General features: G+C 34.3%; 1 protein-coding gene across 11 annotated transcripts in view; it reads right to left on the reverse strand.

Annotated features, from left to right (window-relative positions):
* Positions 1-25484, reverse strand: part of RIMS2 (regulating synaptic membrane exocytosis 2) — a 589248-nt gene that overhangs the window by 279656 nt on the left and 284108 nt on the right. For all 11 annotated transcript variants that reach the window (XM_036830456.1, XM_036830453.1, XM_036830454.1 and 8 more), the window contains one exon: positions 19262-20187. In XM_036830456.1, coding sequence (XP_036686351.1) covers positions 19262-20187 — 926 coding nt within the window. The remainder of the gene's footprint in view (positions 1-19261; positions 20188-25484) is intronic.

Genomic DNA, 25484 nt, shown 5'->3' on the forward strand with positions numbered 1-25484 from the left:
TTGTCTGATATGCCTTTCAACATACATAGAAGAAATATTTAAGATAATTACCTTATAAACAGGGAAAGATACAAGAACTTAAAGTATGTAAGGTTTCTACATGTCTAACTAGTAAAATATCAACACCAGCAGGATGTGATAAGTTATACATATGTAACATAGTACCTAGAGCAACCACTAGAAAAAAATCTTTGCAAAGAAATACACTCAAAAACACTACAGATGAATCAAAATGCAATTTTTAAAAAAAAGCTCAAATAACTTATAGAAAGACAGGAAACAGAAAGCAAAAATAAAAAACGGAACAAACAGAAAACAAAAAAGAAAATGGCAAACAAGAAAAATGCAGACCAATTCCCTCATAAATACAGACACATAAATCCTTAACAGAATATTAGCAAATATAATTCAGCAATATATAAAAAGAATTATACACTCTGCCCAAATGGTGTTTATTGCTAGAATGCAAGGCTGGTTGAATATTAAAAATCAATGTAAGCTATCACATTCACAAGTTACAAAAGAAAAAATATCATGATCCTATTCATTGATGCAGAAAAAATTCATGCTTAAAAAAAAAAAAAACTCACAGAAAGCAAGGAATGAGGAGAACTTGCTCAAATAAATAAAGGACATCAACCAAAAACCTAGTTAAGATCATACTTAAGGCAAAAGGCAAACCAAAAACCTAGTTAAGATCATACTTAAGGCAAAAGGCAAAATGCTTTATGTGACGAGAAATTTCACGAAAATGAGTATTTTTATTTGTAACAGCCAAAAAGTGGAAACAAACAAAATGTCCTTTAATAGGCAAATGGCTAAACAAACTGTGTTATATCCATACCATGGAATAATACTAATAAAAAGGAAAAAACTATTGCTACATACAACATAGATGCACCTCAAGGGTAACATGCTGAATGAAAAAGAAAATAACAAAATATCACATACCATACTATATGATTTCATTTATATAGTATAAATGATAAAATTATAGAAATGGAGAATAAATTAGTGGTTAGCAGAGGTTAGGGATACGGTGGGGAGGGAGGAAGGTATTACTAAATATAAAGTGACAGCATAAGGAAGATCTCTGTGATGGTAGAGTAGCTCTGTATCTTTGTAACAGTGGTACTTACATGAATCCATATATGTGATGTCACAAACCTATACAAACACATTGTTCCAATGTCAATTTCCTGGTTTTGATATTGTTCTATAGTTAAACAAGATGTAACCATTGGGGGAAACTAGGTAAAGGGCACATGGGATCTCTATGTACTATCTTTGCAATTTCCTGCAAATTTATAATTATTTTGAAATTAAAAGTTAAAAATAATGTGTTGCTGCTTTCATAGGTATTGATAATCCCATCACTGGAAGTGTTCAAAGAAAAGCTGGAGTACCACTTGTTAGCATGGTATAGAGAAGAATGAGTGTAATAAAGTTACATTAAAAGAGCACTAAATCCTACTGAACTCTGATATTCAGTGATTCTATTAGTTTGAATTAAACACATTTAAACACATTTAAATTATTTTTGATTAAAAATAATCAAAAGATTCACATCTTAGGCTAAGATTTTCTCCTTCACTTATCTCTACTGCAAAATATAAACTAACCCAATAGTACGTGTGTCTGTGTCATGTTGTGTTTGATGCACAGAGGATAAAAAGTTCAGATATTCTATTTATAACATTTTCCCTACAGTCATTAAATAAATGCAAGAGTTTATAAACTGTTTTATGTCACAGTTTTTCATTTGTTTAGGTTAATAAATGTTTTCAATTAAATCACATACTATACAAACGTATTCTTCAACATCTTTATTTTTAACTTAATCATGTTTATAAAGTCACAGCATGTTGCAACAGAAAGAGTTTTATAGCTGAAGCCACAAAACCTATGTTAAAGTATTGGCTCCACTCCTTACTAACTTTGACTTGGGCAAATCACGTAATACATTAGGCCTCATTTACTCATTTGTATAAAAAGAGATTAATCGTGATATTTCACAGATTGTTGAGAGGCTTAAGTAAGATAATGGTCATGAAAGTGTTTGGCAAATTATAGAGTCATACCAATGTTGATGGTATCATGACCATCTTCATCATTATTAAAGTAACATAATCATAACTTTCATTCTAAATAGATAGGGAAAATTTATCTATGGCCCTTTTATTATTCCTCTCATTTTTCTTCTTGGTATTTTACTTTCTTCCTCAGCTTGTCAGGCTATTTGAGTTGGCATTTTCCAACAGGAAACACTACTTCTGCAAAATGTTAATAGGCTTGAGTGATATAAAGGTCCTCTAGTCAAATAAGCTTAGAAAACTCTGGATTAAATGTAATTAAATAGATTTCTTGAGTGCAGAATTTTTCCTATAGTAATGACAATATGCTTCTTTACAAGAATTATGTAACCTACAGTTTCCACAAACTTATTTGGAACACTAACCTTTCCCGTAGGACAAGTGTTCCAGGAACTATATTTTGATACATATTGCTGAAACCTTCCTGGAGGGTCATTTTTCCTAAGAAAGCCATTAAAACTGATCATAAGGCTTAAGACCTTCAAGGGAAATATTCAGTATTAAGGGAGACTAATAGCCCAAGTTAAAAAAAGAAAAAAAAGTTGTATATTGGGAATATTATCAAAGGCAATGGTTTTCAAACTATGTTCCATGGAGTTGCTTCAGAGACAACTATTGGGGTGAGCGTGCAGAACTGAGTCTAAAATGGTGCGCATAATCCCCACCTCATAGTGTTCACGCCTTTGTAAAGGATCTGTGACTTGCTCCTAATCAAGGTGGTGGAATGGCATAGTGATGGAATGTCACTCTCATGATATTGTTAAAATATCCACCCTAGCTAGTCAACTTGCTCTAAGCCTCCTTTGCTTGCTTGATGAAGTAAGCAGCCCATGTGGCAAGGAACAGCAGGCAGTCTTTAGGAACGATGGGCACCATCTAGGAAGTTCAAGTTGCATCCAATCACAAAGATATGAATTCTGCCAACAATCTGATTGAACCTGAAATTAGATTCTTCCCCCATCAAGCCTCCAGAAACACAGCCCAGGCAACAACCTGATTGTAGCTTGAGATCCTAAGCAGAATACTCAGTGAAGCCATGCTGAGACTCCTGATCAACAGAAATTGTAAGGTGGTAAACATGTGTTGTTTTAAGCCACTAAGTTTGTGGTAATGTGCTCCTAATGCATTGCCAGCTCTGAAAGCAGCAGATTTTAAAGACAGGGACCAAACCATAAAAGTCAGTAGATCTAAAGGGCCAGGTACGCTTCAACCAACTCTCAAGTTCCAAAACAAAACCAAGGCTAGCTAAAATATAATATTTGAAATAGGAAGGTAAATTATTCTCCATAATTAGCTTATTTTTTAAACATCTTGCTCCTTTGGTATTACCAATGTATTCTTCTTTAATAACAAGTGACTGATTAAATGGCTGTATAGATTACACACATCAGAATTCATCTTAATGATTACACAGTGTGAAACTGTTTTAGGATCTGTGGGTGCAAATAGGACCTCAAGAAACTTACATTCAAGAAAGGTAGACAGACAGGTAAAACATACGACAGCACAGCTTAGTGTAACATATCTTAATATATATCCATGCTATCCTATTTCATTACAGCTAAGTTGCTATCAATTAAAATATGCACAATTATTTTATATATCACTAGAAAGGAAAAAATGCTACCATTAAACGATGCCAAGCATTTGATGTCAAAAAGAATTTATGTTTTCAAAATGTTATAATGTGAAAAAAATTTGCTTCTTAGTATGAAAAAACTATGGCATTTCATGAAAAATGTTGATTATTCAGAAAGGGGAGAAATTTTTTAAAACTTAAGAAATGCTTCACTATAGAGGTGATATTTAAACTGTACCTTGAGAGATGCAGTAAGATTTTACTTATTGGCAGATTTTACTTTCTTAGAGGAAAACAACTGGACAATCCTGGCAGAGAAAAGAGAATATATCAAACTACTGCTGCCGATATGAATATATATAATATGTTTGGGAAATGGCAGGTAGTAGATTAACAAGTAACCTTTTCCTAGACCTGTAATTGGATATTGTTTCATGATATGGATCAGTAGTTCTCAACCACTATGTTGTAACACAGTTGTAAAGTGTGTCACAAGTAATGTTACTACTGATAAAGTGACATAGTTTACAAACCAATTTTTAAAAGAGTAAATTTTAAATTAGAATAATTTCAACTTTGCATCTATATTAATGTAAATCCCAGTTAATGTCTTAAGTGAGAGGGAAAGGAAAGGAGTAAAACTACCAAAAGAAATTAGAAATTGCCCATCAGTAGGAAAGCATTAAGGCCTGAGTATGAATTATGTTTCATATTGTAAAAAATGTTTGGGAATTGTTGGTCTTTATTATCAATTCACATAACTAATTTCATCAGATGTAAGACAACATTGATTGCTTTATGTATTACCAAGGGAAAAAAATAAAATGCTGCCAATTCTGTCCTAATTTCAGAGATGATAAAACTGTGGGGGAAATGTGTAGATCTGATGAAATACTATACTTAATCCTGGGAGCTACTCAAAGAGAATTATGAATCAGAAGACAAGAATCAAAATCCAGGCCGTGAACTGGATTATGCCAATCATTTTACAAAGCGAACCATTTTGCAAAGATCCTTTCCCTTCTAATACAGTGTGATTAGTGAATAAAGGACTGATTGAATAACTATACATGATAACCTGCTATGGTATCACTGCCACCCTAAGGTACTTATCCAGAATTGAGGCCTCATTTCAGGTTTTATTTAATAATAATAATGACACTTATTGAGTACTTACTCTGTGCCAGGAATTGGGATAAACACTTGAGTGGATTGTATTTTCCAAAGGTGGCTACACCATTACACACCCCATTCCACATGTTCTTCTTAAAATGTGACAATGACATCCCTCTACTGAGAGGACAATGTCTATATTCCCTCCCCTTGAACCTAGGAGGATTTAGGACCAACATAATGTGGTAGAAGTAACACTTCTGTCTTCTGAGGCTAGGTTTAAAAGGACAGCATGGTTTATTCCTGAGTCTCTCTCTCGGGACACATACCTTGGGAGCTGTGAATCCATGTGTAAGAAATACACATATCTAGAGAAAAACACAAAACCACGCTAACTAGTCGCCATGAAAACTTATAAACACTAATTCCAGGTCAGCTCTTATTGCTTCCAGGTAATTGTACTACATTTCCTTAATTCATTATCATCTCCATTCTCCTGGAAAAGAATTTCACATTTTTTCTATCCATAGAACTTTAACCTCCTCCCCTGATCCTGATTCTCAGATAATGGTCCTGCTACCTTTTCCATTTCCAGAAAAAAAGAAAAAAATTAGACGAGACATTCCACACTAAATACGGTTTAGAACCAACCATATTTATCAACCAACATGCATCCGTTTTCATATTTTCTGCCTTCCTTCCTATTATTATAAACACACTGCTTCTGTCCCTTTAGCAAGTCACCCCACCTACTAATGCACTAAATCCTATCATCTTTCATTACTTAAGGATAAGGTTCAAACGACTGTGTTCTCTCTCTCCAGCATCAACAAATTTTCCCTTGCTATCACTGCTATGAGAACACAGACATGCTGTCTTATCTCCTATCTTTTAAAAATCCCACTCTCTAGCCACCAATTCCTTTATTGTTCTTGTTCCTCTCTACAGCAAAACTCCCCAAAAGAGCTGTCTCTACTATTTCCGATTCCTTCCTTTCCTTCTTTTCTTGAGCCCACTTCAGACTTCCAGCTCCACCACTACACTAACGGTGCTCCTGTCAAGGTCACCAACACCAGCAATCTGTTCCTGCATTGCTAAATCTAGTGGTTAATGATCAATCAACCCTCATCGAATTTGACTCCTAAGCAACAACTGACACAATCAATACTTCTTTTATTTTTTTTAATCTTTATTGGAGTATAATTGCTTTACAATGGTGTGTTAGTTCCTGCTGTATAACAAAGTGAATCAGCTATATGTATACATATATCCCCATATCCCCTCCCTCTTGCATCTCCCTCCCACCCTCTCTATCCCACCCCTCTAAGTGGTCACAAAGCACCGAGCTGATCTCCCCTTGAAATCCTTTCTTTAGTTGGATTCTGGGATATCACTTTCCTCCTGGTTTTCCCCCTACTTCACTGGCCAGTTAGTCTCAATTTCTTTGGCTGGCTTTTTCTCATCCTCTTCTAATTGTGGGAGTATTCCCCGGGTTAATCTCTTCTTTTTCCTAGAAACATACTCCCCTAGTAGTCTCTTCCAGCTGCCTGGCTTTAAATATCATACATATATTGATGACTTACAAATGTATGTATCCAAACCTAACCATGCCAGTGAGCTCCAGATTAGTATATCTGCTAGGTTACTTACCACCTCCACTAGATATCTAATAGGAAAATCGAACAATATGTACAAAACTGAACGGCTGATCCTCCCTGCACTCTCCCAAAAATCTGTGTCTGCCACAGTTTCCTTATGTTAATTAATGGCGACTCTTTGCTTCAATTTGCTTAGGCAAAAATCTTTGCAGTAATCCTTAACTTACTCCTCTCCTACTGTCACACCCATCTCTAAACCATCAGAAAATTCTGCTGCCTGTACTTCCAAAATATATCCAAAATCTGACTACCTCTCTTCACTTCCACTACTACCAAGTTGGTACAAACAACCATCATCTCTCATTAGGTATTGGATTAGCCACATAACTGGTCTCCCTGAATTCATCTTTGCCCCTCTCAAATCTGTTTTCAACACAGCATCAAGAGTACTCTTCAAAAGGTAAATCAGATGAAGTCATCTGGCTTCTCATCTCACTTAGAATGAAGTCAAAGTTCTTGCAATGACTTACAAAGCCCTACATGATCTGGCGTCTTACTACTTCTTTGACCTCAGGAAATTTGCCTGTTTTTTGTTTGTTTCTTTAACTGCTGTTGCCTCTGGCACACATAGAAGTGCCTGGAACACAAAAATTAATTGAATAAATTAGTTGATGAACTAAAATATCAAGTCCCCATTTTCACACTTCTTTATGCAGTGGAGTCTCTTTCCTAACAGAACTCCCTAATATAAAAGTGATTAAGAGCAAAATTCGGTTGAAACAAAGTGGAAGATCCCAGATAGTCACCCATGCTCTCTGACGTTCTTCAGCAGTTCCTGAAACATTACCACAGAAATCTGGTGCTCTGGTTTTGGTATCAGGGTGATGGTGGTCTCATAGAATGAGTTTGGGAGTGTTCCTTCCTCTGCAATTGTTTGGAAGAGTTTGAGAAGGATGGGTGTTAGCTCTTCTCTAAATGTTTGATACAATGCACCTGTGAAACCATCTGGTCCTGGACTTTTGTTTGTTGGAAGATTTTTAATCACAATTTCAATTTCATTAATTGTGATTGGTTTATTCATATTTTCTATTTCTTCCTGGTTCAGTCTTGGAAGGTTATACCTTTCTAAGAATTTGTCCATTTCTTCCAGGTTGTCCATTTTATTGGCAAAGAGTTGCTTGTAGTAGTCTCTTAAGATGCTTTGTATTTCTGCAGTGTCCATTGTAAATTACAGACCAATTTACAAAAATCCCCAACAAAATACTAGCAAACAGAATCCAACAACACATTAAAAGGATCATACACCATGATCAAGTGGGACTTATCCCAGGGATGCAAGGATTCTTCAATATACGTAAATCAATCAATGTGAAACACCATATTAACAAATTGAAGAATAAAAACCAAATGATCATCTCAATAGATTCAGAAAAAGCTTTTGACAAAATTCAACACCCATTTATGATAAAAACTCTCCAGAAAGTGGGCATAGAGGGAACCTACCTCAACATAATAAAGGCCGTATACAACAAACCCACAGCAAACATCATTCTCAATGGTGAAAAACTGAAAGCATTTCCTCTAAGATCAGGAACAAGATGAGGATGTCCACTCTCACCACTATTATTCAACATAGTTTTGGAAGTTCTAGCCACAGCAATCAGAGAAGAAAAAGAAATAAAAGGAATATAAATTGGAAAAGAATAAGTTAAACTGTCACTGTTTGCAGATGACATGATACTATACATAGAGAATCCTAAAGATGCCACCAGAAAACTACTAGAGCTAATCAAAGAATTTGGTAAAGTTGCAGGATACAAAATTAATGCACAGAAATTCTTGCATTCCTATACACTAACAACGAAAGATCAGAAAGAGAAATTAAGGAAATAATCTCATGCACCATTGCTACAAAAAGAATAAAGTACCTAGGAATAAACCTACCTAAGGAGGTAAAAGACCTGTACTCAGAAAACTATAAGACACTGATGAAAGAAATTAAAGATGATACAAACAGATGGAGAGATATACCATGTTGTTGGATTGGAAGAATCAATATTGTGAAAATGTCTATACTACCCAAAGCAATCTACAGATTCAATGTAATCCCTATCAAATTACCAGTGGCATTTTTTACAGAACTAGAACAAAAAATCTTAAAATTTGTATGGAGACACAGAAGACCCTGAATAGCCAAAGCAGTCTTGAGGGGAAAAAACAGAGCTGGAGGAATCAGTCTCCCTGACTTCAGACTATACTACAAAGCTACGGTAATCAAGACAATATGGTACTGGCACAAAAACAGAAATATAGAACAATGGAACAGGATAGAAAGCCCAGAGATAAACCCATGCACCTATGGTCAAAACTAATCTATGACGAAGGAGGCAAGGATATACAATGGAGAAAAGACAGTCTCCACAATAAGTGGTGCTGGGAAAACTGGACAGCTACATGTAAAAGAATGAAATTAGAACACTCCCTAACACCATACACAAAAATAAACTCAAAATGGATTAGAGACGAAAATGTAAGACCGGACACTATAAAACTCTTAGAGGAAAACATAGGAAGAACACTCTTTCACATAAGTCACAGCAAGATTTTTTTTGATCCACCTCCTAGAGGAATAGAAATAAAAACAAAAATAAACAAATGGGGCCTAATGAAACTTAAAAGCTTTGCACAGCAAAGGAAACTACAAACAAGACGAAAAGACAACCCTCAGAATGGGAGAAAATATTTGCAAACCAATCAACGGACAAAGATTAATCTCCAAATATATAAACAGCTCATGCAGCTCATATTAAATAAACAAACAACCCAATCAAAAAATGGGCAGAAGACCTAAATGGACATTTCTCCAAAGAAGACATACAGGTGGCCAAGAAGCACATGAAAAGCTGCTCAACATCACTAATTATTAGAGAAATGCAAATCAAAACTACAATGAGGTATCACCTCACACCAGTTAGAATGGGCATCATCAGAAAATCTACAAACAACAAATGCTGGAGAGGGTGTGGAGAAAAGGGAACCCTCTTGCACTGTTGGTGAGAATGTAAATTGATACAGCCAGTATGGAGAACAGTATGGAGGTTCCTTAAAAAACTAAAAATAGAATTACCATATGACCCAGCAATCCCACTACTGGGCATATACCCAGAGAAAACCATAATTCAAAAAGACACATGCACCCCAATGTTCATGGCAGCACTATTTACAATAGCCAGGTCATGGAAGCAACCTAAATGCCCATCAACAGATGAATGGATAAAGAAGAAGTGGTACATATATACAATGGAATATTACTCAGCCATAAAAAGGAACAAAATTGAGTTATTTGTAGTGAGGTGGATGGATCTAGAGACTGTCATACAGAGTGAAGTAAGTCAGAAAGAGAAAAACAAATATCGTATATTAACACATATATGTGGAACCTAGAAAAGTGGCACAGATGAACCAGTTTGCAGGGCAGAAATAGAGACACAGATGTAGAGAACAAATGTATGGACACCAAGGGGGGAAAGCTGGGGGCGGGTGGTGGTGGTGGTGGTGGGATGAATTGGGAGATTGGGATTGACATATATACACTAGTATGTATAAAAGATAACTAATAAGAAACTGCTGTATAAAAAAGAAATAAAATAAAATTCAAAAAAAAGAAAAAGAAATCTGGTGCTCTATTTGGCATAGTTTTTAACACATTGAGTCTATTTTCTTTATTTTTGAGTGGAAATTAAAGACCAGAAAGTTAAATTACCTTCCTAAGATTACAATGGCATCACTGGCAAAGCCTTGAAAAGAACCTGCTGTGTGTATTTTCAACCCATTGCTCTAATATACCACATTGCTTCTCTCTAAAAAAGGATAATTAATAAACCTATCAACCACATTAGCTCCTCAAAGGCTTATTAATTTCTTAAGGAAAGGAAATGTCTTTCTTCATCTTTGCCCCACTCCAATGTCAAGCAGTGCCTGGCAAATAGTCAGTACTCCATAAAAATTGTTCTTACTGACATAATGGTTATACTCCAATGTGTAGAATGACCACCTATCCCCATCCGATACCTGCTTTGTTCTCCTGGAAAATTCTATTCAACCTTCAAAACCCAATGCACATAGCAACTCCTCTGTCAAGTCCTTCCTCATAAGTCAAGGCAGAATTATAGGTACCTTCTCTAAATTACATCGATGTCTCGTATTAAATTATTTCATATCTAACATATTGTATTCCTCTTGTTTGCTTACATGCTTCTCTCTCGAGCAGAGATCATGCTGTACTCATCTTACACATAACACTTAGCACAGCATCAGGCACACAATAGGCATGGAATACATTTTTTTCCTACTGAATTAAACTGTATTAAACAGAATTTGAGAGTGAGGTTTGAGAAAATATCGGTATTATTATCTGTATTTTATGGAAGTTTAAGCAGAAATATGCTTTCTTTCACATCACCATATGTTTTATCAGTTAAACTAGATTCTTATCAAACTCATCATATCTGAAACCTATCAGTTATTTCTCTTTAATGACTTTTGCATTATTAATTAATTCTAATTTTCGTTTCTCTTCTGCTAATCTTTACTTGGCATTTACAATTTGAATATCAATCATTTGATTTGGGTCTTCACTCTTACAAATATTTTAAAAATCATGTTTATACAATTTTTAACTACTGGAAACCACTATAAAATAGAATAAAAACAGGAAAAAATATTAGCAAATGTTAAGCATGCTTTCCTAAATCAATATCATTTCATAATAAGACAATGAGTTTTAATGGGTTCTATCAGTTATAATTCATAAAACTAAATAGTTATAGTTTTTTTCTGAACAAATTTAAAAGCTTTCCAACACCTAACGTAGTCAAGGCTATTATTAATAAATAAAATGTAAATTCAAACATAGAATGGTGGCATTATGTACTTCTAATACTAGTTACTTAATATAATTAAAATTGTGTGAGGTAATCAAGCTGATATTAAAGGTCTTGCATCATGGGGAAATTCACACTTAAATACAATCTTAATTTCATATAAAGTCTATCAAAAGGGAATCTGCAGGGGAGGGGGTGAAGGGGAATGGGCATTTGGTTGCACAACATATTTTCCTTTTCTGTGTAGTTCTCAAGGTAGCTTAATATTAAACAAAAAGTACCTACACTAGCCCTTCTAATTTTCTAGCGTTAGAAGTATTTAATTAATAGAATCTGTTCCTCGATGTGGTGATTTAAACAAAATAGATTAATATTATAAGGTGGGTTGGATTAAAAGAAAAGGATACACAATTTACGAGCCTACCTGAAATATAACAAATCTTGACTGAAGGCACCACACAAAAGTGTCAAGTGCATGAAGTGGGGGGTAGACAACAGGAGCGCAAAAGAGAAAGAGATGGGGAACAGGAAAGCCTCAGTGGGAAGCAGAGAGATACAGAGAAAAAGAGGAAGAACAGAGAGGGAGACAGAGCATGTGGTGGGGGCATATGAACCAGCTCAGCAAAAGGGTAATAAAAGAAGCAAAGTGCAATGACAATTAATTTTTCCAAATATAGCTAAGTATAATTGGATCACAGAAACAACTGCAGTTGTCTCAAAATAAATTAGATGCAGACTATTTAGCCAGCATTTAGTTTATTTTTGTTTACTACTTCATTCAAATAAATCTGTCAAAGTGAATGTCAAACTTCTCAATCAATGGAAGTTAACCAATGGTCAGAATATGCTATTGATACCTACATTTGAATATACTTGCCTGGCCTGAAATTCAAAATCAAAGTTGTCTTATTTAAAGATGGTACACATTTTCACTACAAATAAATGTATTCCAATATAGCAGTTTGGTAATATCAACACCACATTGTTGATATGCATTCATTTCAGTTTTTAATAAATAAGCAGAAAAGGGAAAAATTTTATACAGCATACCTTAAAAAGCATTTATTATTTTATATAATATTTGCAAACGAATATTTAAATCAGAGATCTTAATTCATTATTGTTACTGACATTTTGGAGATGAAAAGTTTTCTTTAGAAATTTTTATTTTGTGCTAGTGGCCATTTTACACTATAATGGAATCCCTCTTTTGTGCAGAGTAGCATTGCATATGACAGAAAATAAAGATAAATCAACTAGGAGACTGCTTGCTATATTTTGATATCAACATTTTAAAAAAATGTTTTGCATCTATTGGATATAGTAATCACTTAAGTAGCCTGTCAAAAGTTTTCTCAAGTAATGAATTGTCCTATTAGATTCCATTAAAACGTCAGTCTTGAGAAATTTCTTGAAAGGACTGTTACACGTTAAATGCTTATTTCCAGCTTGTAAAGATTCTGGAAGGCTATGTGATCTGGGTAAGGCATGCATATCAAAAGGAGATAGTAAATGAATGACTAGTTTAATTTTATTTGAATTTTAATGCAAATATAAAGATGAAGCATAAAGCATAAAAAAAGTCAACACCCTAGAAAATTTGATGGTGTTGTTAGGAAAATGTTATGGGGAAATGAATGTTGTTATAAAGTAAATAAAGGTTTTTTTTCACATTTTTTAGGCATTAAGCATGATCTACCTAATGCATAAGATTATATTCACAATATTTTTTGATATGTACTCTGAGAGTGCATGGTGGATGATCACTGAAGATGGAATACAGTAAGACAACTTAGTTAACAGTTTCCTTTTTTCATTTTTATTACATAAACATTATAGCCATACTAATGAAATTCTACTTTAAAATTTTTTTTACAAACTGTTGCCCCCCAAACTTCTAATATATCCTTATTTCTTTCTAGTTCTATATGCATATCTCATTTTAACATAGCAGACATAACTTTTAATTCAGCTTCTAAAATAAGTTTACATTATAGCCTGGATAATTTTCCTTGTTACCATAGCCTCCATAATTATCAAAACTTCAAATAGATTTTAGTGATATGGTAACTAATTTTTAACAACCTGTTTTCTAGGGAGAAAACAGGTCCTGCTTTGTAACATTTGTCTACTTCCATAGTGCAAATACTTTCACTTAAGCCAATTTTGAACTACCAACAGTATGTCACTGAATGTGGAACTGGGAAGAGATGCACACAACTGGTTCTCACAAGTTGGTATCAACCAGCTCCAGCACATTATTTTTGTAGAGTTGAGTTTTCTCCAGTTCTGCACTATTATAACCCTTACAATGAATACTTTTGGCAGGCATAATTGGTTCTCTACCCAACAATTACTTCCTATCCCTTTAGAACTGTGAACTCAAAGCCAATCTTGATAATTCTAACTCCATTGCCAGCGATTAGTTAGGAACTGGCATGAGTAACAATTATGGCCAAAAAAATACATGAAGAAGTATATAGAGGAGGCTTCTAGCAAAGTTTCTCTCAGTTTCAAAAGGGTATTTGAGTACAGGATGCTTAAAATTGTTATATCCCTCTTGTAAACACAAGGGGACAAGACTCAGAACAAAATCTTAGTGGATGTTGTTGTATACTACCCGTATGAACCCCTCAGAACTGCACTCATTCCTCAAGCTGCCCCAAGTGTTGCATGCTCAGTGCTCATAGCTGAGTCCTTTACCACCCGAGAAGAGTTATGCCCCTCCCACCCGGGGCAGCCGGATGGAGCCCTCCTGGCCCCTGCCTCAGTTAGGTCATCTCTGAAGATCTTACACCAGCTTCAAACTCCTGTGGGATTGGTTGAGGTATCTGTTCACAAGTTTACTTCCGTCTTCAAAGTCTTTTCTGCCTTATTCCCTCACAGATGTTGTTACTAATTTATCAAGTTCTAACAGTGGTAATTACAGCAGTCCCCAAACAGACAGATTTGGCATTTGGAAGAACTAATATTCCTTGGCCTGTGGGATTAAGTACTATCATAATGGGGACTTCCCTGACGGTCCAGTGGTTAGGACTCCACACTTCCACTGCAGGGAGCACGGGTTCGATCCCTGGTCGGGGAACTAAGATCCCGCATGCCGCGTGGTGCGGCCTAAAAAACAAACAAACAAACAAAAACTATCGTAATGGGCCAACTGGAAACCTCTGAAAATACCCTCCCCAACTGGTAAAGATTAAATAAAAAATAAGGATGAATCATCCTGCATCCTTATTTTTTATTTAACACATTACATCTCTGTTTTATTTAATTTTATATTTTATTGAAGTATAATTGACTTGCAATATTGTATTAGTTTCAGGTGTACAACATAGTGATTCAATATTTTTATATATTACAAAATGATCAACACAGTCTCATTACCATCTGTCACCATACAAAATTATTACAGTATTTTTGACTATATTCCACATAACACTCTATGAAGAAGAAAATTACACAACTGAACCCTGTCTGAGTTCCAGACTCGCAAAATCATGATAAAGGAAGAACTTCTGGCTCAGTGGCTTGAAGTGTCAACTAGTTCTCGTTACAAAAAACCAAGTAGAAGCCTGGATGAAACTGTCAAAAACAACAATTGCATGACTGTGGAAATCAAACAAAGCCACATTAAAAAATTGAGAAAAATGCTAGAGTTTCAGAAAATAACAACAGAAGTCGGTTACTTTCTTACTTGGAGCTGCTCCCACAGCCCCCTTCTGTTATACATACATAAAGGATCAATAGTTTCAGCAGCACAAGGCTGGCTGGGAAAACCAGCAGCTTTGCTACTTGATTTGGGGTGGGGTGAAAACCCATGGCTCTGTCTGCTAGAAGAAGCAAACCCAATAGGAAACAAAGAGAGAACCAACAGCTTAGCTAGCCTAAGATTGCAGTCGCACATACAGTGAATGGCAGACCAGCCAGAATTTGACAGGGAAGCCCTGGAAATGAGAGACCCACAGAAAAAAAACTTGATAACTCTCCACACATATCATACTGACTAGGAAATTATACCATGTTCAGGGTAGATCCTGAGATATTCCAGTAGAAAGTAAAATCCAAGCAAGTGACTTGAAAACTGGCTGAACTCCGAATGTGTCCCCAACACTATATACAGATTGATTAGCAGAGGGTGAAAGCCTTAAAAGCTGAGAATATTTGAGCACAATTTCTGTCCAAATCTCTAGCTGGCAATTAGACTATGCAGACACAGCAGCGACCCATCGGAAGGTAAGCCTCTTATCACCAGAAGAAACTGCAATGACATATGCAAAGTACTGAGAGAGAGGGAAAAACTCTGTCAACCAAGAATTCTATATCCAAAGAAATTATTCTCCAAAAATAAAGGTGAAATTTTAAAACTTTCCCAGATTAAAGCAAAACAAAACTAGGCATATGTCTTTTATACCACAGGATCCAAGTACCTAGCTTAGTGGCTGGAACTGGCTCCTTAAATTTGCTGAATCAAATAAATAAAAAGATATAATTTATTGTCACTTATTATTTATTTGAAAAAATACATAAAGTTTAAAATTAGAAACACATATTTCCTGTTTCCTCAGTAAAATTTGGAGACTTGCCCCCTCTACTATCTCAAGAATAGGATATGAGGCCCACATTCTAGGTTAATCAAAACCTAGGTACCCTTAATAACAAAGCAAAGGGCAATGGTCCCATGGGAAATAAATTTTTTCTTTAAAAAATTCTCAACATGTAGAGTAGGATATGCTGAAATAAAGTGGCTTTTACAATCATCTGTAAGAAAAAAATTTAAACTCGATTGAACTGCTGACTCTTTGAACATTGTGTGCACATTCACGCATACACACACACACTTCTGAATATGTGTACTATTGTGTAAGATATAATCATATCTATTTTTTTTAAGTTTTGAATTTTATTTTACTTATTTTTTATACAGCAGGTTCTTATTAGTTAACCATTTTATACACATCAGTGTATACATGCCAATCCCAATCTCCCAATTCATCCCACCACCACCACCGCCCCCGCCACTTTCCCCCCTTGGTGTCCATACGTTTGTTCTCTACATCTGTGTCTCTATTTCTGCCCTGCAAACTGGTTCATCTGTACCATTTTTCTAGGTTCTACATATATAATCATATCTAAAAGGGATTTGGTTTGAAGAGACTGAAATGTATTCCATTCATACTCATTTATTCTAAACCTAGAATTTTAGCATCCTTTTATTCTCTTTTAGTTTCCTTTTTTTGATGTCCTTCATCTTACATACAGTCTAACTTTTCTTATCATCTTGATCATTCATTACAGTTCACAGTTTTCATGATCTTACTATTTTATTCAACAATCCATTCCATGAATTAAGGTAATTATATATTTCAAGATTTGGACAAAAGTATCAGGAGCATCTTAGATCCCTATGAAATGAAACCTTCACTTATATTTCATTAGATCCTCTGTTGAAAGAGTTAACAACATTCTTGCACTCTAGGATTCCACGCTTATTGTGTCAGGCTGACTTTATTTGCTCCTGAAAGAGATCTTTACCAACCTAAACCCTACAAAAAGAGGCAGATAACCAGTACCAGGGAGAATGGGGTTAAGGATGGCAATAATTTGAGCTGCCCTTTTGCTTTGAAACACATCTCCCCATATCCCAAGTAATTCCTCAAGAAGCCCTTCTCATGGATACATCCTAGAAAGGAAAACAGACAGCTCCAAGTTCAAGCTAACAAAAACAAAAGTCCAACCTACATACAATTTTCTTGGATGAGTCAGCTAGCACAAATGCAGTCAAATTTTCAGCACAGTTCTTACTCCTGTTCTACAAAGCTGCAATTCTAGGGTGATAGGAAATGCTTTCATAGTTCATGTTTCATACTCTAGTACTATAATTAATGATATTTAATATAGTTTAGTTGAATGATATAAAGAATGAATGAATGAATGAATCTACTGTATACTTCTCAAAATATTGAAATAGACTTAGATTCAACTTTTCTGCTATTTCAATGCTTTTATAAGTCAAATAAAATTGGTTTGTAAAACATTTGTAACACCATTAGGGTATTTGCTCTGATATGCCTCTTACCAATTAATAGCAATATGTCCTTCACAAAGCTTTGTATTTTTCTATTCATTGAACCAATTGCATCATTAAAATTTTAAAGCTATTCTAAATAGCAATATATAGGCATCATCTACTATATTCTAGTTCAATTTAACAGAGACTTCAGCGTAAGTTAAAGGTTAACGTTTCCTATTTACCAAACTAACTTCAACAACTAGTCTATAATTTAACTCTGCTTTTAATTTTTCATCCAGCTAGCTAAACACCCTCTCAAATATCCCACAAACTGAAATCTGAAAGATTTTTCCCTTGATATATACTAGATATGTTTCTTGGATACTAAGTTTTCCATTAAAAACAATCCTTTTTCTTTAGGCAAATACTTAACATAGTGTTTTATCCATAATTAACAAGGAAATATTTTTACAACTAGAAGGAATTACTATCTTAAACATTTTACATGTTGCAATTTATCAAGAAACAAAAAACTCTCCTTTATTCCCATTTGTAAATCTACCTTCTGGCTATGCACTTACAAATCAACTTTGAGTTAGTTTAGCTTCTTAATCTGCTTAGATATCTATCAGGTGTATTGTGGCATTTACCAAAATAAATTACAGAGAGATTAAAAAGTTAAAGTTTAAAAAAATAAATAATAAAAACATGAGAAAGTATACAGTTAAATATTCAACTGATTTGGGGATGAATAAAGAGTTTCTAGGGATAAAAGGAATGGGAAAAAATCACCAAATATGCAAAAACTTAGCTATACTAAATTCAGTATTTCCAAATGACCAAAGAAAATTAGCAGCTAAACATCAAAATGGGAAATACATTTGGAACAGATGACAGTTAAATGGGTTAAATTATAACCATACAAAAATATCTTAAAAACCAATAGGAGCAAAACTAATTAATACCCAATAGGACCATGGGCAGAAGAAATAAAAGCAACAAACAAGACAATTCATAGAAGAATATATCAAACACCAATAAACATACAAAATATTCATCTTCACAATCAAATTCACATTAAAATGACAGATACTATTTTTTTGTGGTCTATTCAAATGGCAAAAATTTGGTGTATCAAGACTGAAAACTCAAGCACATCTGACAGGAGAATGGAGTGTTATAACCTTTCTGGAGAGCAGGTTGGTAATCTGAATTAAAAGCTTAAAAGAATCAAAGCACAAATATGTATTTGTGAAATACTCAGAAAACAGGCAAAAAATTATGTATAAAGATAGCCATTATAATATTATTTATACCAGCCACTGGAAGCAACTGCAATGACCCCAGATAGATGAATAGTTTATGGTACAGCCTTATGATAGAACATCAGTGCAGGCATTTAAAACATTTCTGAAGAACATCTAAAGGCTTGGAGAAAAGTTAATGGTATGATATCAACTGAAAAAAATCAGAATACAAAATTATATAGTATGATACCAATTTTGTAAATATGTAAAATACACATGCATCGGAAAAAGGGAAGAAAATACAACAAAATGTTAGCAATAGCTATATATGGGGGAAAGGATTGTGGATAGCTTGTATTTCATTCTTTACACTGAGCAATTTTTCAGATGTCCTATAGTAAACATATTGTTCCTTTTAAAAGGAAACACACAAAAAATGTTATTTTTACAACTATAGCTAATATGTATTTTTAAATATGCCATCAAGTGATGCAAGAACATTTTCAGAAACAAAGCAAAAACCAATTCTTAAAAATGTCAATAGACTTTTCTACTGCATGAATTACCGAAGATATTCACTTTTTATAACTTGAAATTTTCTTCACATAACCAGCATCATTAAAGAACTTAAAAGTAGTAATGTCTAACAATTAAATGTCTACTCAGAAATACAACCTAAAAAGAAAACCCTTATCTAATCAATTACAGGAAAATGTGTGATTAGAATATAGTGCTTACCTTTTTCACTTACACTCTCACTTTCAATCTCAACATCATCGCAACTTGTATATTCAGGTGTAGAAGCTAATTCCTCCTCTGAACTGCTCAATGAAACCTGGCGCATTTTACCTCCTTTCTTTGACTTATGAGGCTTTGGTGGTGGAGGTCTCACTGACTCTGACTGGTCAGAACTGAGAGAATCGTTCCTTAACATTGTTTCCATTTTTTCACGTTTTGTTTTCCTTACAGCAGAGCTAGGATCTAAGTGCTGTTGTTTCCTTAGCGAGTCAGTATGTCTCATGTCTGGTCTATCAATGGGTATTGGACTCCTCCGGGGGGTAGGAGGACTATGGTTTCTGGTCCTTTGTGGATAAGAACTTGGTCCCTGAGCCTCTCGAGTTCTTTCCATTGAATAAGATCGCTGATTTTCCATGGCAGCTCTACGTTCAGATACAGATCTTTGCCTTGATGGTCGTTCCATCCTTAGCATGGAAATCCTGGAGTCTTCCAGTTCAGAATTTGCTAAAGAAACATCACTGTGCCTTCTCTCATGCCTGGCTCGTGACACTTCAGCATGGATACGCATTTGTTCTTCATAGGGTTGTGGCTTTACTGGATAACGGGCCAAATTCGGATCACTTCGATAGCGTGCCTGGTATTCCTCCTCTCTCCTTTGTCTTTCATATTCATCTCTGCCCTCCGCATCCTCATTATCTACAATATATTCTTTGGAATGTCTATGACTTCTCCTGTTGGAGTCCCTATAATTTATATGATCAGACTCTTCATAAAACTGAGGTTCACGTTGAGACCTCCTATCAGCATAATCTGATGGAGATCTAGGCATCGCGCTGTCCGAAGTAGCATACTGTGAATATTCTTCTCTTTCTTCCCTTTGGTCGTATCTTCTATTCTGATCTCTGGACACTGATGGACTTCTTTTCCTAAGTAACCAAAGAAAAAGAATAAGGAAACGAGCAGAATTTAGGCAATTTCACATTTTACTGATTCACTGGCAGGTTGATGGATAAATTCAAATACTTCTTTTGCTCCTTTTTTTAAAAATTTCATTTTAAAATCACACCATAACAAAAGTTTTACTAATATTCATTTTATTCAGTTCAAATAGGAAATTTAAAAGGTACTTTTAATATGCTCCTTAAATGCCTGGCACGCCCATATGGAATATACATTGGCCCTGAAATTAGATAATCAACATCATACTCTACTGCAGCAAAAGAACCTTTATTCTAATTTCTTTGCTTGGCTCAATACACTGAAACTATCTCCCAATTGTTATTCAGAAGCTTAGAAAAATTCCACCTTCCTTTCTCTCTATTCCTGACACCTTGATTTCATAGTCACTTGAAAATGTGATGAAGCCAAACTGATTCAGCTCAAGAGTTGATGCTTTCAACTGAAACTAAGGGTTGGCTCTTAAAAATCATTTTTCATTCAACATCTACCTAGATCACTCCTAGTATCGGTTCATCTAAATCTTCATTTTATCATTATATCTCCAATCCTTTACTGCTCTAACTTGAGATAATCAATTTAAATAAATACCAACTGTAATGATTTGTTCATTTAAAAAAGTCACAAAGATCTGCTATTTTTATTCCATCTTCATTAAATTAAGGCCAGCTCCATGACACTTCTCTGTCTTCATAGCTGACTCCTAACATGTCCTTACAGACTCAGAAGAAGAGAGTGTTTGTTAAGTTTTCAACCTGCCCCTCTAACACCAGTATAACCTGGTAGAACTTGCAATCACACATCATACTCTTTGTCAACAAAATATTCACGCTGTCCTCTTCTCTGGCACAAACTCAGATAATGGCAATCATTAGACATGAGAAGCAATGGAACTGGAATCCTGAAGATGACAGAAAAGGTTTAGAATAACTGTTACAGAGATTTTACCAGGACACATGAAATAGTGGGGTCAGTTGAAGTTAAAGATGACCAAGATTAGATAGCTCAGTTGAGAATTTCTTAGACAATATTTTTTTGATTCCAAAAGAAAAAGCAGAGAAAGGATACACATGGAGTGACCCAACCCAGCTGCATCATCATTCTCCTCTCAATCCTTTTTTGTATCACCTAGTCCCTTTCCCCCATATCTGGAATGCAGTCTGCCAATGCATCAGTTAAGGTTCGTTAACAGAAACAAAAGTCACTCTAGGTTTTCCAGGGAGCCGGGGTTTCAATATAGAAATCAAAACTACACAACTGTTGAACCTGCTAAGGAATGAACGTCAGAGAAGATAATGCTGTTCTTAGTCTGGAAAACCAAAGACAGGGTTCTCAAAATGGTCATTAGGAAACTGCTGTGAATTCCAAAAGTCTTGAGGAATTTGCCACCAATTACCTCAGCTGCCTACAGCATTAGGGTGGTCAATTAAAAGGAGTTTCATCTAGGAGCCACTAAGACTTTCACATCTGCCTATCTGCCTGCCAACAACTCTGCTCGACAATCATGGTTTCTTTAACTTTTCTACCTTTCAAATCTCACACATGTGCATTGTTAGGGTTGACTCTAACCTAGAGCCATAAAGGGGAAAGTATTGCAGTAAATGAAGGAGCTGGCCTGTTCCCTTAAATGTTTTATGATTAAGCAAGTGTATGTGCTTTTTTTTTACATTTACATATAAAACATTTAGGACTTGATTACAAATCTTTTAGGTTACAATTGTTACATAACACCATAGATTCCCACAGTTTAAAATATACAATCAAAACAGAGCACTCAAAATAAATTATACAGTATTAACCTACATAATATCCTATTTATGTGTCTGTTATGCATAATTCATTTTACTTTTTGTCATTATTTTTATACATATGAATAAAGAAAAAATACTCTAGTATGGTAGCAATGTATCATGAAAAGAACACTAAAGTTAAGGGATCTGGGTTTCTTAGTCCTACTTCTGCTATTAACCAGTTACTTGAACCTATAAAGCCATTTAATCTTTGAGAGTCTGTGCTTTAAAGCGAGAGACATAGATTATACACATTAACTCAAATATTATTTTAACAAATATGTATTAGGTAAGAACTAAATGCCACACACTATAATATAGATTAGGAATACAGGAATGATTAAGAGATAACCCTTATAAGAAGCTGAATGATTCTAAAACCCTCTTCCATTTCTTAGAGATTATGATCTTATACTATTGATACCACAACTTCATCAAGTTAATATGCCTAAATGAAAGCTTAAAGCATCGCAAAAAATAATAAGGATGCTCTTATCAAGATGTAATTAACTGACTAGCGCCAATTTTCAATATACTCACATCTCATTAACTAGCTACTTAGTACTAACTATACCAAAAATACATGTACTAACTGAGATAAGTGAGAATTTCTCTAGGGAACTCTAAAGAATAAGCAATTAAATTAGTTCCTTCTCAAACTGACCATCTAACCTCCATTAGATTAGATGTAGAATTTATGTTAGGAATTCAAATTCATTTCAGTATGTTTAAAATAATATAACAATTTTTTCCAATCTAAGTTAATAAATATATTTTCTCTAAAAATGTGTTATTCATAAATCTAATTTAATATAAAGAAATTGATACTGTTTCAAGAGTAAGGCTAGTGTTTCTCAGATTTATATGGTACATAAAAAAAGAATTTTTTAAATTTCATTTAGAGATTGCTTAATTAAATAAATTTTAATTTCCTTAAAATGCAGTGTGGACTGAATAGGAAATTTTATAGCTATATATAAGCATATGAATTTTCGAAACATAAAAAAGGAAGTCAAATGTGATTTGCTACATGAAAGCAGTATTACTTCATTACAATAGGCCAGTAAGAGCAGCTGTGTTTCCCCAGCATATTACTACTCATCCTACAGACAATTACCTAACTAGTGTTCTGCGCTGTCCACTAGACTTCAAATTTTGAACCAGTAAGGACTATGTCTAACACACCTTTGTACCTCCAGTATTTATTCAGTCACTCAACGAATATTTATTTAGTGCTTACTATGGGCCAGGTATGATTCTGGTTGCTGGAAATGCAACAGAGAAAAGACACATAAGGTCTCAGCCCTCAAGAAGTTCTTTCTAGTAGGGAAGACAGACAGTAAGCATATAAACAAATTAAGGTAATTTCATATAGTAACAAGTCCTATAGAAGAAAACTGAAACAGGGTAAAATTACAAAAAGTGACTGAGTGAAGCTACTTTCAATAAGGAAGTTCTTTCTAAACAAGTACATTTGAACTAAGACCTGAATAGCATAGTTACATGATATGTAGCCCATTTATGTAAAACATACAGCTTTGCTGGGGATGTTTTGGGTATTCTCATTAAGTTGCTATTCTTTTCTTTCCCTTTTTTTTTACTCAAAGCTGTTCTATAAAATATAAATTTACTGAATTCTTAATTGTTATTTTATTGAATCAAAGATTGTCCAGGGTAGTTCATCTCTAGAACCCATCTAAAAGCAGTCCACTAAGCCTTTTTCACATGCTCCTCCCTTCCAAAAGATTTCATGCTCCCAAATGAGTAAACTGTAATTTACCATATTTGGTAAATACCTCATCATATTTTATCTCAGTTGAAAGTCAAAAGAAAAACAAGCAGACTAAATCAGAATGAATGGACACTGGTTTTACAATATTATCAAAAATACTTACATGCCTAAGATTGTTAATACAAATTAATCTCTAAAATGTGGAGCTTAAAGCCATACAAGAAAGTGAAGTAAAAAATTTCAGAAAATGTTCAGGGAAAAACTGGATATTTTGAAGGACGGTCAACTTAGTGATGGCCTTCTTCCTCACTGCACTTCTTCCCTAGGTAATCTTACCCATTTCTATCCAGAAATGTCTATAATACTCTTTAAAGTTAAGTTTCAAGAGAACAGGCAACCTGGGTCTAAGAAGGATGGCAGATAGTAGGTGCTCAATCTTCTGAATTAAAGAACCGAATGATTAATTCTCCCTTAGATTATCTCTACTTTTCATGGCTTGCTCTCTTCTTTTGTACTCAAACCCACTGATGTGCTAAAATAGTCTAGATCTTCTCTTTTCCCTACTACTCCCATGGCAGTAATAGGGCCTTAAGTGCAATGAAGAAACTACTTTTATTAGTAGTGTAATTTAGCTCTATTGTATGTTAATTTGGCTTTTGTTGAACTTCAGACTATTGTTTATAAAATGACTTCTTTGGCAAAAATGTATTTTGAGTGTCAATCCCTTTAGAACTAAACATTTAGAACAAAATCTCTTTGTAAATTAGGGATTTCTAGTAATACATTTAACATCATGCTGGGTATGGACAGAAATGGGGAGAAAAAAAGCAACACTTCATCCCTGAGGAATTAACATAAATTTTTGAAAGTAAGTAGGGTAAAAGTGAATATAGTGAACCTATATAACACAGGAAATATATATTCTATTGTATTGATAAATAAAAATATTTATTCATTAAACAGTTCAATTCTAAAAGAAATTCTATTATTAATTAGACCTTAGCAAGCTATTTAAGTGCTTTTTAAAGATCATACCTTAGGAAAACTGAATCCAATATTAAATCCAGCAATCACTTTGTTCTAGAGATTATAAAATTTGCCTGAAGCATGTGACTCAGACTGTAGATGCTGATTTGTACTGGATTTAAGTAAAAATAGAACACTGGTCAGGATTGCTGAAATTGGGATGACTATTGTCACTGTTCCTTAACATAATTTCTGAAATTGGGATGACTTTTGTCACTGTTACTTAACTCTATGCTTTCAGGTAGAGTACCTGATAGTATATTTATTAAAGCCATGTTAGAAGCAAGGCAAGATTTTATTCTAAGAATACTCTTACCAAACAATGATGAATCTGCTATCAGTTATTCCAAAATATTCAAATACTCGTCAGAACAATTTTTACCAGTCACATCATTATTTCATATATACTTTCTTTGACTTAAAATTGCTATATATCTTAGACACTATATTTTTTTCAGAAACTGAAGAAAATCCATGAAAATATAAGTACTACATCTTTAACCTTTATTTTCCCTACTGACCTTTATAAGCAGGCCTTGGCATTTATTATTATCAAATGGAAAACATTTAATAGGAAAAAGAATATAGTGATAATCTGTACACTTCTCTGAACAATCATAAAGCATTTAACAGTATTTAACCCATAAATTTTAATTCAGAAGAACGTTGCAATTCATCTAAGATGTTATATTTCACTTAATCCTTCAAAGACCCTTAG

Source organism: Balaenoptera musculus, chromosome 17 (assembly GCF_009873245.2).
Source record: "Balaenoptera musculus isolate JJ_BM4_2016_0621 chromosome 17, mBalMus1.pri.v3, whole genome shotgun sequence".
Taxonomy (NCBI): domain Eukaryota; kingdom Metazoa; phylum Chordata; class Mammalia; order Artiodactyla; family Balaenopteridae; genus Balaenoptera; species Balaenoptera musculus.